The sequence below is a fragment of the Neomonachus schauinslandi genome, chromosome 16 (assembly GCF_002201575.2).
Source record: "Neomonachus schauinslandi chromosome 16, ASM220157v2, whole genome shotgun sequence".
Lineage (NCBI taxonomy): Eukaryota > Metazoa > Chordata > Mammalia > Carnivora > Phocidae > Neomonachus > Neomonachus schauinslandi.
In genome coordinates, this window is record NC_058418.1 from 4,291,515 (window position 1) to 4,310,068 (window position 18,554).

The 18,554-nt window shown below is 38.1% G+C and overlaps 1 protein-coding gene across 1 annotated transcript; it reads left to right on the forward strand.

Moving 5' to 3' along the window:
* Positions 1 to 1,699: 1,699 nt before the first annotated feature.
* Positions 1,700 to 18,419, forward strand: LOC123323242 (zinc finger protein 678-like). The gene is made up of 2 exons (XM_044911346.1): positions 1,700 to 2,633; positions 18,394 to 18,419. The coding sequence occupies exons 1-2, from the start codon at positions 1,790 to 1,792 to the stop codon at positions 18,417 to 18,419; spliced, it is 870 nt and encodes a 289-aa protein (XP_044767281.1). The 5' UTR covers positions 1,700 to 1,789.
* Positions 18,420 to 18,554: the final 135 nt, after the last annotated feature.

Consider the following 18,554-nt stretch of genomic DNA (forward strand, 5'->3'; position numbering starts at 1 on the left):
TGATAACCTGGTAAAGCTGGTGTCTCAGAGATTGTTTGATAGTTTCCTTTCTCTTCACTTCTTGGAAATGTTGGAGGAGATTTGAAGTGCTTTCTCTTTAAATGTTTGAATTCTCCAGTGAATTTATCTGGCACAGGACTTTCTTTGTTGGGAGTTTTGTTTTGTTTTGTTTTACTTTTTCAATGTGTTTAATAGTGGTAGATTATTTGATATTTGTATTTTTTTATTATTTCTCCATAATGGAGTCAGGTAGGTTATACACTTGTTGAGATTTATACAAGTTTTTTTTAATATCTGTTTGTGGACATGTAATTATCCATCATCACCTCTTATAATTGTTTTTATTTCTTTGGTATCAGTTGTATTGCATCTGCTTTCACTTCTTTACTTCTGATTTTACCTAGTCTTCTTGCTTCCATTCTTTGTTTAAAAGTATATTGATTTTGTTGATCTGTTCTGACAATACAATCTTCCTATTGATGTTTTCCTGTTTTTGCTATCGTATTTTGTTGATTTCTATTTTAAGTTTAAATTTCCTTCCTTCTGCTAGTTTTGGGATCAAATGGCACTTTTCCTGATTTTTTGAGGTATAGGATCATGATGTGTGCTCCAGCATGACAATACTATGGAACTATGTGGTAGGCTATGTGATCTGTACATTGTCTGCGAGTTTGTCTCCCTGGAGGAATGAAGTCCTGATGATTCTTTCTCAGCCATATTGCTGAAGTTCTCTGATTGATTTTAATTTTGCGTATTAGAAGCTTTCATTATATTCATCTGAGAATAGTAAGTGGAATGATTTTACTTTTCTCTTATTCAATATCTTTCAGCTGTATCTTCACATGGCACCCAGAGTTTCCTGCCAAAGCTGTGCGTAGAAGCTTCTTTCCAAAACGTGGCAGTGGGTAGATATAAACATAGTGCCCTTGACAATTTACACTTAATGATAGACTGGAAAAATGATGGGGAGAGTGAAGAGCATCAAAGATATCATGGAGGACATATCCAAACTGAGACAACTGTCCATAATATGAATCTCACTGCCCAAAATGATGAAGAATATAAAACACTTGGGAAAATATCCCTTCTTAAGTCTGCTACTTCTGCAAAGCAGTGTCTTTCTGTAAGCAAGGGCTCAAATCAAATGGTGAAACATACATATTTGGAGAACGAGAATTTGGAAAATCTGGAACGTTGCCTAGTCCATGCTGAAAATAATTATTTGAACCATTTTGAAAGTAGGATTGGATTGACCTTTGAGTCAAACATTTCTGAAAATCAGAGATTTAAAAATGAAGAACAAAGTGCTAAGTGGGATTCATTTGAGAGGTCCTTCACCGAGGAGTCGACCCTACAAGATGACCAGAGCATTTTCAATGAAAATAGAATTGCTCAATGCAGTGACTCTGAGAACAAATTTAACGAGGGTCCAAATGTTAATAAATGTGTGAGGACTCATTTTCCAGAGAATCATTATGAGTGTGATAAATATGTGGAAGTCTTTTATCAAAGCTCCAACCTGATTATACATAAGAGTATCCCTACGGGAGAGAATACTTATAAATATAATGAGTGTGGGAAATCTGTTAACCAGTCCTCCAGTGTTGGTGATTATCAGAGAATTCACATGGAAAAAAACATATACAGATGTAATAAACCTGTGAACATGTTGAGTCAATCATCAGGACTAAACATACATAACACAGCCGCTACTGGACAGAAAACTTACATTTGTGAGGAATGTGGTAAAGCCTTTGACTGGCACTCAACACCATCTCAACACCAGCCAATGCCTACTGGAGAGAAACCTTACAAATGTGAAGAATGTAACAAGGTCTTTATCCACCACTCACACCTTATTCAACATGACAGAATTCATCCTGGAGAGAAACCTTACCAATGTGAAGAATGTGGAAAGGCCTTTAACCAGCACTCAATGCTTACTCGACATCAAAGAATTCATACTGGAGAGAAACCTTATCAATGTGAAGAATGTGGCAAGGCCTTTAACCAGCACTCAAACCTTATTCAACATCACAGAATTCATACTGGAGAGAAACCTTACCAATGTAAAGAATGTGGCCAGGCCTTTAACCATCACTCAAGCCTTACTCAACATCACAGAATTCACAGTGGTGAAAAACCTTACATATGTAAAGAATGTGGCCAGTCCTTTAACCAGCACTCAAACCTTACTCGACATCACAGAATTCATAGTGGAGAGAAACCTTATATATGTAAAGAATGTGGCCAGGCCTTTAACCAGCACTCAAAGCTTACTGAACATCTCAGAATTCATACTGGAGAGAAACCTTACATATGTAAAGAATGTGGCCAGGCCTTTAACCGGCACTCACACCTTACTCGACATCACAGAATTCACAGTGGAGAGAAACCTTACCAATGTAAAGAATGTGGTAAGGCCTTTAACCAGCAGTCAAAGCTTACTGAACATCACAGAATTCATACTGGAGAGAAACCTTATATATGCAAAGAATGTGGTCAGGCCTTTAACCGGCATTCACACCTTACTCGACATCACAGAATTCATAGTGGAGAGAAACCTTACATATGCAAAGAATGTGGTGATACCTTTATCCAGCACTCACACCTGACTCGACATCACAGAATTCATACTTGAAGGAGTCCTAACCAAAATAATGTGCCCAGGCCTTTAAGCAGTGCTAAAGTCTAACTTCTGATCAGAGGATGTATACTGGAGAAGATTTTGCAAACATAATGAATTTGGCAAGCCCTTTAATCAGAAGTCAAGCTTCAGTGACCATCAGAGAATTCGTATTGGAGAAAAAAACCTTAGAAATGTAAAGAGTGTGGTAAAACTTTTAGGATTGCTCAACTCTTACTCAGCATCTCAGAGTTCATACTGAGGGGAAACATTACAAAGGTAAAAGAATGTATCAAGCCTCTAGCTGGAACTCCCAACTTACTGAACATCATAGTTCTCATCACAGAATGGAAACTAAAATACAGAGAAATTTGCAGTGCCTTTAATTGGAATTCAATCCTTAATATCCAAAAATTCACACTAGAGTCAAACCCTACAAATTTATGAATGAGGAAAGACCTTCATTTTAAATACACACATTAGTAAACACTCGTGAGTGCATAAAGGACAGTAACTTGAAAGATGTAAATACTTAGAAATGTATGTACCTGAACATCAAATGTCAATAAATGTCACGGAAATCAAGTACAAAGCACTATGTCAGTCAGTCTATTTAGATATTACATCAGAATACTCATGATAAGGAATAATAACAAAGTTAAACTGTTAGAAATGTCTGTCCTATTCTTCAAAAGATTAAGTGGATAGATTTTTGCATAGTTCTAATTAATTTCAATATGTGCTTTTTTTAAACATTGGCCCTATCTGATATTTGTGTCTAGCAAATATTAATGTATCTCTACTCTCAAGTCACTTCAGAAAATACATTTAGTTTTAGTATGTGTGAAATTGTGTGACTGATTGTTGCTTCCTCAAAGATAGGAGCTCTCTCCTTCACTAGGTGGGACTCATGATATCTAATTATCCATGGAAGATGGAGGACAATATAACATACAATATATAAAGAAAATCTAAATGAAGATATTGTTTGTGGTTATAACATTAATGACAGTTGTCATGAAAAAGGTGTTCAGGACATCAATCTTTTCCATTTATTAAAACTAAAGAACTTTCTGAATATTACAAATAAAATATTTTACCAACTGGTATTAGAGGAAAAACAGGTGGCAATCCAGTAAAATTCTGATATATCCTCATGATAGCAATAGTTAGAGAATATTAGTGGATGTGGTTGAAAGGAAGAAATCCTCACAGATACCATAAAGAGGGTAGCTGACTCTTCCCCAACATGGCATACATCCACATTTGTTGAGAAGGACCTCACACCTGAAAATTGTTGAAACCACTACTCCCACATCATTATATCAGTGCTTGAATGCTTTTTAATGCTTATATACTGTATTTTGAGCAAGGATTATAGAGGGGATTGAAATGCATAACTTAGTCTATGTGTGAACTTAATATATTTTAATTAATAAAACATAATGGTTTTTATCATGTTAACACGGATATGTAATGAATGAAGTGTTATCTGACTACCAGTGTTAACCTATTTCATTTTATATAAGCTTGTAGGTAACTAATGATATCTGTCACCTATTTGGCAACAGAGTGGAAATATTATCTAGTAATCCGTTTTTCTCATTGGCCTTAATGTTTAGATAATGTGTGATTGTTTTTCCGTTAGTTTATCTGTTGTATCATTTTCTCCTCCTTGGGACTAGTGGGATAGTATAACAGATATATTATAGATTGTATGTAGGTCTTATTGATCAACTAAGTGAAGTACTCCATGACAGTGGTACTTAGCATACATTTTGTGTAGGCAGGAGTTTTGCAGGGGACTTTAAGTGACACAAGAGAATCTTACTAGTGCATTTCCTACACAACAAACTGCAGAGTCAGAAGTTAATGTACCTTGTGATAGGGCATTCCCAGTCCACCCTTGTGAGCAAACATTTCTCCTGTCTCCCATGATTTTCCCCTTATGTGTCCTTTAGAGAAGACTCCCACCGAGCTTACTTAAACCTATTTTAGTTTGAAAGGCTATCTGGACTTCTCCCCGGGACCCTAAAGCACTCTACCATGGCCCCTAATAAAGTCATGTGCCCCACTTCATACATGTGGGTGTTGTTTTCATGTTTCTATCTAATAAACATACACTTATAACAATGGTTTGTGTGTAATAGATACCCCATAAGTTAGAGAAATATATTCCGGTAGGAGTGACATTGTAGCCCCAATTAAGAGAAAGTACAGAGGATGAAGAATTGGCGTGAATTCTGCATGTGGAGAGAGGACACCTTTCCTGGGTTGCACAACTGACTCCCTGGATTTAGAAAAATAACTTACACTTGTTTATTTTCCTAGATATCTGCAGATCTCCATTTCTATTTATCCCCAGTTTTATTTCCACCTACATAGGCATCTCAGACGTTCTTCTTTGCCTGTGTTGTGGTGAGAATGTCCTCACTGACCTTTTAATTGAGATTAGAGACAAGTAAGGCCAATGGGTGTCAATTCAGACATTTAGCCCTGGCATGTGGGATGTAAATATAAGTAAAACACAATGATGGCAGCATCCTTAGAGAGAAAGGTAAGACCTACTGAAAGAAAATGTGAAGAATTCTTTTCAGTGTGGGTAGGGAACCCAACATGGCTCCCTTTAGTCATTCAAAAGGCACAGTTACCTCTTGGTGGTGTCATCTGATGAATAAATGTAATGGAATAAAGGAATTGGCAAGTGTGGTGGGTTTCTGAGGAGTAGGGAAGTCCTATTTTATCTTCATGACTTAATTGAATTCCTTTGTGTTAGTGAGGACCAGATGCTGTTGTGATGACTCTTTGCCCAGGTCTAGATCAGTGGCTGTGGATGGAGGAAGGGTATTCGATGATGCAGTCATTTAGTGCATAGCTTCAAAATATCACATGGTAGAGTAGATGTTGGAGATGAAGAAGCCTTCTGGACAGTGGAACAGGCAGGCTCAGCAAGGTGTGTGCTGTGGTTTCACCAAAGCGCTAGTATCCCAGGTATATAACCCCAACATAGTTTAAATCCACTGTAGATGGGTATCGTTTCGTGGAAGCTGATGCACTGCCGTGGGGGACCTTCCTCCCTTTACCGCGTGCCATGATGAGTGTAGCCCTGTGCCCTGGCTCTGTGCCATGGATTTCTTGGAGGAGTGGTACAACAGTCAGTGGCAGTGGGCATTTCTGCTTCAAACAGTCTGGTGCAAGTGTTTATTGACTGATAATAAAGAAGATGGCTATCTATATAGAATGGAATATTAGCCTTAAAAAGGAATGAAATCTTACCGTTTGCAATGACATGGATGGAGCTAGGTTATTATGCTAACGTAAAGAAGTCAGAGAAGGACAAATACCATGTGTTTTCACGCATATGTGGAATATAAGAAACAAACAAGCAAAGGAGAAACAAAAGCAGACAGGCAAATCAAGAAATAGACTCTTAACTATAGAGAAGAAACTGATGGTTACCAGAGTGGAGATGGATTTGAGAGATGAGTTAAAGAAGTGATGGGAATGAAGATGTGCATTTGTTGTATTGAGCACTGGGTGTTGTATGGAATTGTTCAATCACTATTGTACACCTGAAACAAATATGACAGTGCATGTTAACTCACTATAATTTAAATAAAACCTTTTAAAAAATACTTTGGTGTTTACAGATTTAAGAAATTTTATCCCTTATGTTAACTTACGTTGCACAAAATACACCTTTGTAAACAAATTGGAACGTTTATCTTTTCTCCCTGATTCCTCCAGAATTCAGAGTGTCTCAGTAACTATTTTTATATTTTTTAATGCCTGTATATATATATATTCGTATAATTTCAGTAAGAATCTGTTCTCATGATGACAAGCACAAACAAACACTTTATACAACCATGGCTTTGACTGGAATGTCATAGCTGAGAAAGAGCTGCATAGACTCAGATACGACAAGACAGCTATAGGGAACTAAGATTGACTTTATGGATCAAATAAGGCCCCCTTGGAAATGCCAGCCTGATACCTTGCTTAGGGAGTTCCCAGCAGCCTTACCATGTGAGCAAGGAAGATTACTTACTAGCAGGCGCAGGAACCTCAGGATATTTAGGGGACTTTCATGAAGAGCGGAGTTCACTGAAATCTGTAGTTACTGTCCATAAAGTCTGGTGGCACGAAAATGGCATGGACTCTGACCTGGAGATGCTATTAAAAGTTCGATTTAGAGATTCCTCATGAAAAGTTCCTGCAAAACTGTTTTTAAAGTGTCTGTAGCTCAACCTACGTTCTACCTGCAGTTATGTAAATAATCAGGCCAAGTGTTTTTTTCTTAGACTATTTTGTAATCAAATTAGTGTTAATTTGACTATCTTTGGTAAAAATTTGTTTCAGTAACATTTTGTAGATACTAGATTTTAATAGTATTCAGTATTAACTGGACTACATCCTGATTTCTTCTAATGTCGACCAATGCATGGCTACAAGTCCCCAGACATTTTGAGTTTTCTCTCACCTTCCTACTTGGAATCATTTGAGAACTAATTTTTTTTTTTTTAAAGATTTTATTTATTTATTTTGACAGAGAGAGACACAGCGAGAGAGGGAACACAAGCAGGGGGAGTGGGAGAGGGAGAAGCAGGCTTCCCGCAGAGCAGGGAGCCCGATGTGGGGCTCGATCCCAGAACCCTGGGATCATGACCTGAGCCGAAGGCAGACGCTTAACGACTGAGCCACCCAGGCGCCCCGAGAACTAAAATTGACATTTTTCCTGAAGCTCTGCAAACTTAATATGAATGACTTGTAAAGAAATTGTCATAATAGCTCATGTATAGACAGTCTTAGTACTGTGGCTCTGTGGACCACTGAAATACTACCAACGTAGTATTTAAACTATAAACCAGGACAAAATGTTAGGTTTCCCCTGCCTGCCCTCACTCTGTCTTAAGATGCTTGAAATCTAACATATAGAAGTCTGCTCAGCTGGCTACCCTCAGAAATCAGAACCTGCCTTAACATTTGATCTAACCATTAATCGTAGTTCGTTTGTTTTCGTATAAATGCCTCATTTAATCACAGCACTTAAGCTACAGGGCTACCTTTGAAAATACACCTGTATCATTGCCTTCTGAAACGAGTTTGACCAAACTGCCCTATTGGCAGGGTAAAATGCAAGATCAGTGACATGAAGTAATCTACCAGATCAACATGTAATACTTGAAACTCCCAAGGAAGTCTTAGATGGGGGAACTGAAGGAGCAGGACAAACGTCTCTCTCCACCCACCGCCCCCTGCAAAATGCCCCTTTGGATAATTGAAGTTGAAGGTACTTGAGAACCTGCAGGTTGCAGAGGACATTCTACCCCTCCCCTGCCATTAACAACCCAGAAGAATCTAAACTGCGGGGGGAGGGTGTCTTTCCAGAACATGAGAGATTAACATGAAAAAGTTTATCTCTGAACCATCTTTAAGGTAAGACAAATACCTAAATACCAAAGATGTGCTCTTATTGCCCTGTGAAGTGTTTTCCTTTTCTGCGAAGCTCCTGACCCCCACCCCTTCTTTCCTTATTTCAGGATGACATTTGTACCTCCTCTTCCCTGACAGTCTGGAACTTCCACTTCTGTGTGGATTTCCTGTACATATACCTATTAAATTTGATTTTTCTCCTGTTAATCTGTCTCATATGAATTTGATTCTAAGTCCAGCTAGAAAGACCTTTGAGGGGACAAGAATTCTTGTTCTCTGACGGGATTTAATTTAATGCCTCATTTCCTGGCATCCTATTTAAGTTATAAAAAGGTGGTGTAACAGTAGAAAGTAGTTGTACAGGAGTTGATATTTTTGAGCTCAGGTTTTGGCCCTATTTCAGAAGGTCCTGTATTTGTTTCCTGCGTAGATAGTACATTATCAGTGTTTCCTTTAAAAGCTTCTGAGTAGAGGTTCCTGGGTGGTGCAGTTGGTTAAGCATCTAACTCTTGGTTTTGGCTCAGGTATGATCTCGGGGTCATGAGATGGAGCCCTGGTGTCGGGCTGTCAGGCTGCATGCGGAGTCTCCTTAAGAGTCTCTCCCTTGTCCTCTGCCTCTCCCCCACCCTGTGTTCTCTCTTTCTCTAAAATAAGTAAATCTTTAAAAAAAATAAAAGCTGCTAAGTAGCAATCAAAATATGTATCCCTCTCTATTTAATAGTTGGCTCTCTTGAAGGGGATGCATAGGTACACAAATGAAGTATCTGAGGGATCCTCATTTAGACCACTTGGGCATTAAAATCCTTTGTATATTCTACTTATTTAGATGCTTGCAAATATGTAATCCATGTGTATTAAACATGAGTCCCACCAGATTGTATGAAGGGGGTTTTCCATCCCATTTTTCTGGTTGTGATGGTTTATTTTCTATCCCTGTTGGTTGACATGTCAGCACTAGCTAAGGGAATTTAGCTGTGAAAGAATGTGCTAATTAGAGTTTAATCTTGCTGCTTCAGGTGTCACCCTGGAGATAGTGGATTGCGTTTTGTGTCTTGGTTTTCCCTGGAGTTAGCCTGGCTGAATTCAAAGTGGTCAACATGCTAAGTGGCTGATTCTTCTATGCTTCCCCTGATGGAGCAACTGAATTATTTGTGTGGGATGGCTGCCGGGTGCTGAAGTTGACTCTGCCACTCTCTACTGAGAGGAACTAATATCCTTTGTCTTGGCATTCATTCAGAATCTCATCTACAGAACGTGTCAAGGATTTAAATTGGTCACATTGTGAAGAATTTTAAGTTTCTAAGAGGCAGATGCATCTGTGCTTCTCCTGACTTTACAGTGTTTTGTGGCCATGCAGTATTACAGAAGAAAATCATCTTCTGGGACGCCTGGGTGGCTCAGTTGGTTAAACATCTGCCTTTGGTTCAGGTCATGGTCCTGGGGTCCTGTGATTGGGCCTGCGTCAGGCTCCCTGCTCACGGGGAGTAGGCTTCTGGTCCCTACTGACTTCCAAATTGGATCACTATAGGAAGTTATCTGTGCTGGTACCTCTGAAAGTAAGCCCTAGGATCCATATTTGATTTGTGTTTTTATGTTTTTTTTAAAGATTATTTATTTCTTAGAGCAGAGTGAGCAAGAGAGAATAAGGGGGGCACGGAGAAGCAGGCTCCCCACTGAGTTGGGAGCCCACCCAGGGCTGGATCCCAGTGTGCTGGGATCATGACCTGAGCCGAAGGCAGACGCTTACCCACTGGAGTCCCCCAGGCGCCCCTGATTTGTGTTTTTAAATCAGCAAGAATGATTAATTTGATGGTGTGAAATTGGAAATGTCAAGGGCTTTCTTTAGTGACTGAGCAAAATGTCTATCATTTATTGTGGCCTGTTTTCACTCTATGTGCTTTGTTTAATATTCTATTGATGTGAAAATCAAATTGATTGGATTTAAGCAGATATGAAATTGCTATGTTACATAGAATTCAGCCTTTCATTTACCTTATTGTTTGAATAAGGTGATTGTGAACAATTCTGTTGTCGTAAACTCTTCACAAATAATAGAAGTGGTGTAATTTTGTGGCTTAAGGTGAAACTGGAAAAACAGAAAAGAAAATTTATAGACCCATGAGGTCATGTTAGCAGATGTCCTTAATAACTTCTGGTGTCACTTCACCTTATACCCTAGAGGTGTATTCCTTCTCAAAACACTTTGAATCAGAAAAATATCGTTCTTCTTTATCTGAGAGGTTTTATGAGGTGTATCCCGTAATTATATCTGTAGGCTAGTGCTGATTAACTACTTGTAAGCTAGTGGGGTCACATGCCTATGTCTTGAGCCTAGGCTACATGTCCCTTGTCTGGTACAGGTGTGCCTGGGAATATATGACCTGTAGTTTGCTTTCTTACATCTGAACTGACAAGATCAATGCTGGCTTCATTAGATCAACTTTGTGTCGATTCTGTCAGGGAGCTTGAATTTCTGTCCCTTAAAAGGGCCTTCTAGCTGGACTAAGAATCCAATTGAAATGAGACAGATTAACAAGAAAGATCAACTTAAATTTTATAAGTGTAAGGAACCCTCACAGGCATGGCAATCCCAAAGGCAGTCAGGCAAAATGAGGTATTTATGTCTTCCTGAACTAAGAAGGACCAGGGATTTTCAAGTGGAAAAACGTACTTCACAAGGCATTAAGAAGAGTAGATGTTTGATACTTAGATGTTTGCCACGTCACAGGTGGGTCACTCAGATAAAATTTGTCACTACTAATAACCCATATTCTGTGAAGACCCCCAAGTTAGATCCTTCTACAAAGTTAAGGGACGGTAAAAAGTTTCTCTTAAGCCAGGGCATCAATTACCTTTAGCCCAAAAGAATGTTCATCTTGGGGGGCAGCCTACCCTTGGTCCCTACAGAACATTGCTTTAAACATTGCTATGTATGTCTCTGTATGTAGACTTGTGTGTCATGTTACATAAACTCAGATAACCTTGATTAAAACCTCATTTCTTCCATTTACTGGACGTTTGGCAAAATACTCTCCTAAGAGAAAAAAAAATATGTTTGGTCTCATAAATTATTTTGTTGTTTTGGTTTGTTTCCTTGCATTAACTTACAATGCTACCTGGTTTCTAGTAAATGTTGTTTTTTTTTTTCTTTTAAGATTTTATTTATTTATTTATGAGAGACAGAGAGAGAGACAGAGGCAGAGGGAGAAGCAGGCTCCCCGCGGAGCAGGGAGCCTGATGCGGGACTCGATCCCAGGACCCTGGGATCATGACCTGAGCTGAAGGCAGACGCTTAACGACTGAGCCACCCAGGCGTCCCTCTAGTAAATGTTTAAAAAGGATTGTTGTTGCCATTCTTTGTGTTCTAGTAGCACGTATAATTTCCATAAAAACATTCCATTCAAACTCATCAAGTAACAGTATTTGGGGAAACCATTTTCTAGAATTCTACAATGTTCTCTCTTCTCTGTTGAGGACAATACTGGGTTGAAAATTAAAGAATCCAACAGAACTCCTATTTCTCTTTTTAAAACAAATGAGTCTTATATCTAAGTGACACCTCTTCACCTTTCTGGAGCCAAGAGAGAGCCCTGGGATGTGAAGAGAAAGGAGCCTTACATCCAGGTAGGTGGGAATGAGTAAAGCAGATGATGCAGGTGAGGTGTAATGGTCAAAGCGGAGAACACACCTGAATGTGTGATTTGGGAAGTGCTACTTGAAATGATTATCTTAAAATACATGTGAACTGTGGTATAATTTATACCTAAATGCTTATTTTATTTTATTTATTTATTTTTAAAGATTTTATTTATTTATTTGAGAGAGAGAGAGCACATGAGGGGGGGGGAGGGTCAGAGGGAGAAGCAGACTCCCCGCTGAACAGGGAGCCCGATGCAGGACTCGATCCTGGGACTCCAGGATCATGACCTGAGCTGAAGGCAGTCGCTTAACCAACTGAGCCACCCAGGCGCCCAAAATGCTTATTTTATATAGCAGTGATACTCAGCATATTGTACAACAATCATGGTCTTTCTCTGTATGTTCGTGATGTCGCTTCTCAAGGATGAAGTACAGCCTTGGCATTCTTTGTAGAAGTGGCAATATCTCTTAACAAATTCTCTAGTGTCATTTAATGAAGCTCATCCATAAAATTTTTATTAGAACATTTTATGATCGACTGTGATGAATTTTCTGTGCACAATTTATGCCACATAACACATGCTAATGTGTTAAACATTAGCAGAAACTAAACAAAGCAGAAAATGCTTGCTTTTCTTGAGTGCCCGGTCTCGGTTTAAAACTATCGTTATATGGAAGGATCCTTGTATAATAGCGTATCTGTTTTATTCAGAAGTATTACAGGTAACATTTCTCCTATTGTTTGCATTCAGTAAAACTTCATTTTTATTGATAGTTTCTACAGCATTAGTGAATTGTGCTTTTGTTTTTTTATCTGTTTTATAGTTTTGGATAACAATTTTCAACTTAGGAGTTCAAAGACAGTGTAGGGTTTAATTGAAATAGGAATCAGCCATATGTCAAATGCCAATAAAATTATGTGTGTATTTGTTTGTACAAATATTACCCGTACATTGTTGGTTCATGACTTACCTTGTTTGTTTCTTTTCTTGGTTGGTTGTCAGTGGTGGTTTTATATTGTGTGTTTATCCTGGGTAAGTTGTTATATGGAATTAATGTCATCATCTATTTGTGGATGAATTCATACTCTCTTTTGAAAGAAACACCTTTTTGAACTAAAGGTAATTTTTTAAAAATTTGTATCTCTTCAGTTTTAGGTGTCATTCTTCATTGTGGTCAAAAATATATGCCATGAAATTTACCATTTTAACCATTTTTAACTAAAGTGTTAAGTGTGTTGACATTATTGGAATACCAATTTCTAGAATTATCTCATCCTATAAAACTAAAACTTAGTAACTGTTAAGTACCCACTTCCACACTTGCGTCTGAGATCCTGGCACCCTCTCTTTCTTTCCTTCTCTCTTTCCTTCCTTCCTTTTCATGAGGTTCACATTAGGTTTAGTCACTTAAATGAAATCATAGTGTATCTGTTTCTGTGACTCATTTATTTCACTTATCATCACGTTTTAACCATGTTGTATAAAGTGACAATATGTGTCTCTTTTTTCAAGGCTGAATATTATTCTAGTGAATGTATATGCTACATTTTCTTATGCATTCATAAGTATTTCTGTTGCTTTCATTTATTATTGGCTTTTCTGAATAATGCTGCTGTGAATATCCCTGTGCAAACATCTCTTGTGGATCCCACTTTGAATTGCTTTGGTTATATACTGTCAAGTGGGATGGCTGGATCATATGGTAATATGATTTACAACTCTTTGAGGAACCTCCATTCCGTTTTCCATAGTGATTGCTTCATATGCATTTCCTCTAGCAGGGTATAAGGGGTCCAATCTCTCTTCATCCTTTCCAGCACGTGTACTTTTTTTGTTGTTGTTCGTGCTTAATAGTGGGATCTGGACAGGTGAGGGGTGATGACTCACTGTTTGATTTATATTTTTCTAATGAATAGTGAGGTTGAGCATCTTTCCTGTGCCTTGTCCATTTGTATATATTTCTTGGATTGTGCCCATTGAAAATTTTGTGCAGTTACTAATCATGCTAGTTGCTGTTTGGTTGTCATTGCAAGAGTTCTTTCTCTGTTCTAAATGTTAAATCCTTCTGCTCTAGAGGCTCTGCAAAAAAAATTCCTTGCATTTTTCAAGTTGCCTTTTCACTCCACTGACTGTTTCCTTAGAATTACTTTCTGTGGGGGTGCCTGGGTGGCTCAGTCAGTTAAGTGTCTGACTTAGGCTCGGGTCATGATCTCAGCGTCCTTAGATTGAGCAGCTCTACATCCAGCTATATGCTCAGCAGGGAGTTTGCTTCTTCCTCTTCCGCTGCCCCTTCCTCCCGCTCATGCCCTCCCTCTCTCCTCTCTTTCTCTCTCAAATAAATAAAATCTTAAAAAAAAAAAAGAATGACTTTTTCTGATTTCAATATGTTTGAATATATTGTTTCATTTCATTACTCTCAAGGTATTTACTGGTTATTTTCTTTATAATTTCATTTTGACCCATTGATTGTTCAAGAGTATGTTGTTTAATGTCCAAATATTTGTGGCATTTCCAATTTCCCATCTGCTATTCATTCTTTGTTTTATTCCATGGTGATCAGAAATGATACTTACGATATTAATCTTTAAATTTGTTAAGACGTGTTTTGTAGACAGTCTGTGCTAGAGAACATTCTGTGTGTGACTGAGAAGATTGTGTATCCGACTCTTGCTTGGTGGAGTGGTCTGTATATGTCCGTCATACGTAATCAAGTGCTCTCCTTCCTGGACTTGAATGTGGTCTTTCTGTCCAGTTAAATCAAGGTATTAACCTCTGCTACTATAATGATGCTGTTGATTTATTCCTTCAGTTCTGCCTTTTGTGCTTCACATGTCTGGGATCTCTGTTGTCAGGTGCACACATAATTGTTAGCAGTATCTGGGTAGTTTCGTTTCCTTATGTATGTATGTTTTTCTCTTTTGAAACTATGAATTTACATGTATTTGTATGGTATTAGTATGGCCTCCTGTGCCCTCTTTTGGTTTCCATTTTCATGAAATGTGCTTTTACATACTTTTACTTGCATCTTCGGTGTGTCCTTAGACTTAATGTGACTCTCTTGTAGGCAGGAGGATGTTGCATCTTGTGTTTTACTCATTCAGCCAATTTATGCCTTTTAATGGGGGGCATTTAATCTACTTACCATCAAAGTAATTAGGAAAGGGAAGTACTGCTGCTGTCTTTTCATAGTTTTCTGTACTTCTCGTGGCTATTTTATCCTCCTTTCCCTCCCAGTGTGCTTCATTATATTTGTTTGATGTTTGTAGTGACATGCTTTGATACGATTCTCCTTTCCTTTTTATATCTTCTGTTGTTGGTTTTTTTTTCACCCCGGTTACCATAGGGATTACTTAAAACCTCTCAAAGCTGTAACAAACCATTTTAACCTAATATCGTCAAGAGCATGCAAAACTACTGCTTATGCTGTCCATCCCTGTACCCACTGTAGGTCGCTCATAACCCTATATTTAATAATTCTGTCTTTTCTGTTGTGTACTCTATAATTTAGATATATCATTTTTATTCTTTTATTTTTTTTTTTTTTAAGGAAGAGAGAGAGCATGCATGTGAGTGGGGGGAGGGGCAGATGGAGAGGGAGAGAGAGACTTAGAGCCCAATGCGGGGCTTGATCTCACAACCTGAGATCTTGACCTGAGCCAAAATCAACCACGCGCCCCTATGTTTTTATTCTTTAAAATAACTCAGTTCAGTAAGAAAATAGCAGTCTGTGCTACCTCATTATAATATTCTAGGTTTCTATATTTGTGTAAACATTTACATTTACCAGAGAGCTTTATATTTTCATGTGGTTTTAATTACTATTTAGAATCTTTGTGCTTTAACCAGAAAGACTTTCTTTAGTGTTTCTTGTAGGACAGGTCTAATGGTACACTTCTAGGGGATTTGACTTGGGTATGCCTTCATTTCTCCATTTTTGAAGGACATTTATGCCACATACAGTGTTTTTGGTTGATATTTTTTTGGTCTTTCGGTACTTGAAGATTTTATCCCTTGCATTTCTTTTTGTAAGTTCTGCTGAGAAACCATTAATGTTATTAGAAGAGCTCAGGAGAAATTAGTTTTGTCATGCTGTTTCAAAGCTCTCTGTTCACTTGTGATTTCTGATAAATTAATTATAATGTGTCTGTGTCTTCATGTCTTGACATCTATCCTACTTAGAATTCACTGAGCTTCTTGAACATGTCTCTATTTTTCCACAATTGTGGAAGTATAAGCCAGTTGTTCTTCATGTAAGCTATCTGCCCCTTTCCACTCTGCTCTCCTTGGGGGGAGTCCCCCTTAATGTGTATATTGGTCTACTTGTTGGTGTCCCATAAGTCCCTTGGACCCTGTCCTTTTCCACAAGTTTTTTATTCTCCTCAGTGGATAATTTAAAATGAGGGATCTTTATGTTGTCTAAGTCTTTCTTCTACTTCATCAAGTCAGGTGCTGACCCTTTAGTGTACTTTAAAATTTAGTTTGTACCTTTTAGCTCCTAATTTCTGTTAGGTTGTTTTTTAAACTTCCTGTCTCTGGATTTTCATTTCGGTCATGCATACTTTACTGGATTTCATTTAGTTACCTGGTTTCTACTCTTCCTTCATGAGCACTTTTATGATAGTTAGTTTGAATCCTTTGTCAGGTAATTTATAGTTCTTTATTAGTTTAGGGCCAGTTTTTGGAGGTTTGTCTTGTTCCTTTAATTGTAACACATTTTTCTGCTCCTTTGTATGCCTTATGATCTTTTGGTGATGTTTGGAAATTTAAAAACCAGCCCTGGACCCAGAATTTATGTACTTGCTTTGTTTTTTTTGTTTTTTTTTTTTTAAGATTTTATTTATTTGAGGCAGAGAGAATGAGAGAGAGAGAGCACATGAGAGGGGGTAGGGTCAGAAGGAGAAGCAGGCTCCCCGCCGAGCAGGGAGCCCGATGCAGGACTCGATCCAGAGACTCCAGGATCATGACCTGAGCCGAAGGCAGTCGCTTAACCAACTGAGCCACCCAGGCGCCCTATGTACTTGCTTTGTAATGGAGAACACAGATAACAGCCATCTGTGCGGTAGTTGTGGGGCCTATCAAACATACTCTGGGGATGTGTAATGTCTGAGTGTTTGTACTTTCACAGTTAGATAATTGTTGTTGTTTCCTGTTAATTACACATGATCTTCAGCACTGCAGTCTCTGGCTTTTGAGCAAGTCTTACCTGTTCTGTGAGTAGTCCCCACAATGCATCAAGTGGGTGTTCCCATTGTTCCCATTCCCTCAGCCTTCCATGTCATGCATGAAAGAAACAAGTCCTCCAGGCAGCTGTAAAGAAGCCAGATTATTGCCCACAAAGTTCACGCGTGTCTTTCCTGAGCAGAGTTGAGAGTTTTCTCGCAGTCTTGTCATCGAGTGCCAAGTCGGGTGAACAGCTACTGGGGCAATGTAACAAACTTTCCTTCTCTCTTCAAACAGGCTTTTCTTCATTTGTGTTTGCCTGAGGGTGCTGTGTTCTCCCAGCTGGCTTCTGGAGCACTCAAAAAGGCAATTTGGTTAGTTTCTGTCTTCATGAAGGAGCAAAGTCCTCCTCCTTCCTATTTCTCCATCTTACTCATGTCATCTGATGGATATTAATTTTATACATTAGCATTTTAAAGTATATACTTGCAAGCATACTATGTGGGATAATTTATTTGGTATTTTTCAATTAGGTCTTCTCATGACACCTGGGATTTTTTACAAAAAACAGTCAAAGAAAATGTATTCCATAACGTGCTACTGGGAAGACAGTGGAAGCTGTGTCTTTGAGATCACAGTTAATGAAAGACTGAGAACGAGGGCAGAAACAGTGTTATAATGGATATAACTAAACCAGGACAATTACCCTTAATCGAATCCTTCCTGCCAGAAGAAATAGAGAGTAGAAAACATTTTGGGGAAAATCCCGCTTTAAGACCATTATGTTTGCAGAACTCTGAATACAAAGCCTCAGCTCCTTTTTTTATACATACGTTTTCTCTGAAAACAAAAGCAGACATTCTGGAAAATTACCTATTCCATGCTGCAAGTAATGATTTGAACCATTTCAAATATAGGAGGTATTAATTATTCAAAGATTTCTATAAATTAGAAATTTGAAGATTAAAAGTCTAATAATCAATTTCAGAATTCCCTTCCGGAGGGTTCATGATTATTCTACCAACAAATAGTCTGTCCTATTCCAGAGTCCCTAATTTTGATACATATTGGAGTGTCTTTATCCAACCATCACTGTTCAATAGATACCACATAATACATAATTTGGAGCAGCATTTTGTGTGTGATGAACTTTGGCTGGCCTTTTGTGAGGACTTGATCTTCAATAATTACCAAGGTGTTTATAATGGAGAAAAAATTTATGAATGTGATAAATACGGAAATAAACATTAACAAGGGTAAATCCTAATAAACTTTAAAGAACTCAGTTTCCAGATACCAGTATAAAACAAATGCATGTTGGAAAGTCTTTTATCAAGCTTTAACCTTTTTATATGTCATCATATCCTTCCTGAAGAGATGATTTACTAATGTAGTAAATGTGTCAAAGCTTTAAAGCAGTGTTCAAAACTCAACAGCATAGACTTCATACTGAGAAGAAACCTTACATATGTAAGGAATATGGCAAAGCCTTTACCCAGCATTCAAGACTTCCTGGACATCAGAGAACACATACTGGGGAGAAACCTCAAAAATGAAATGAACGTGACAAAGCCTTTTACTGGCACACAAAACTTTCTAAACATCAGAGAATACATACTGGGAAGAAATCTTACAAATGTAAACAATTTGGTGAAACCTTTAAGCATTGCTTAAAACTTCTTTGACATCAG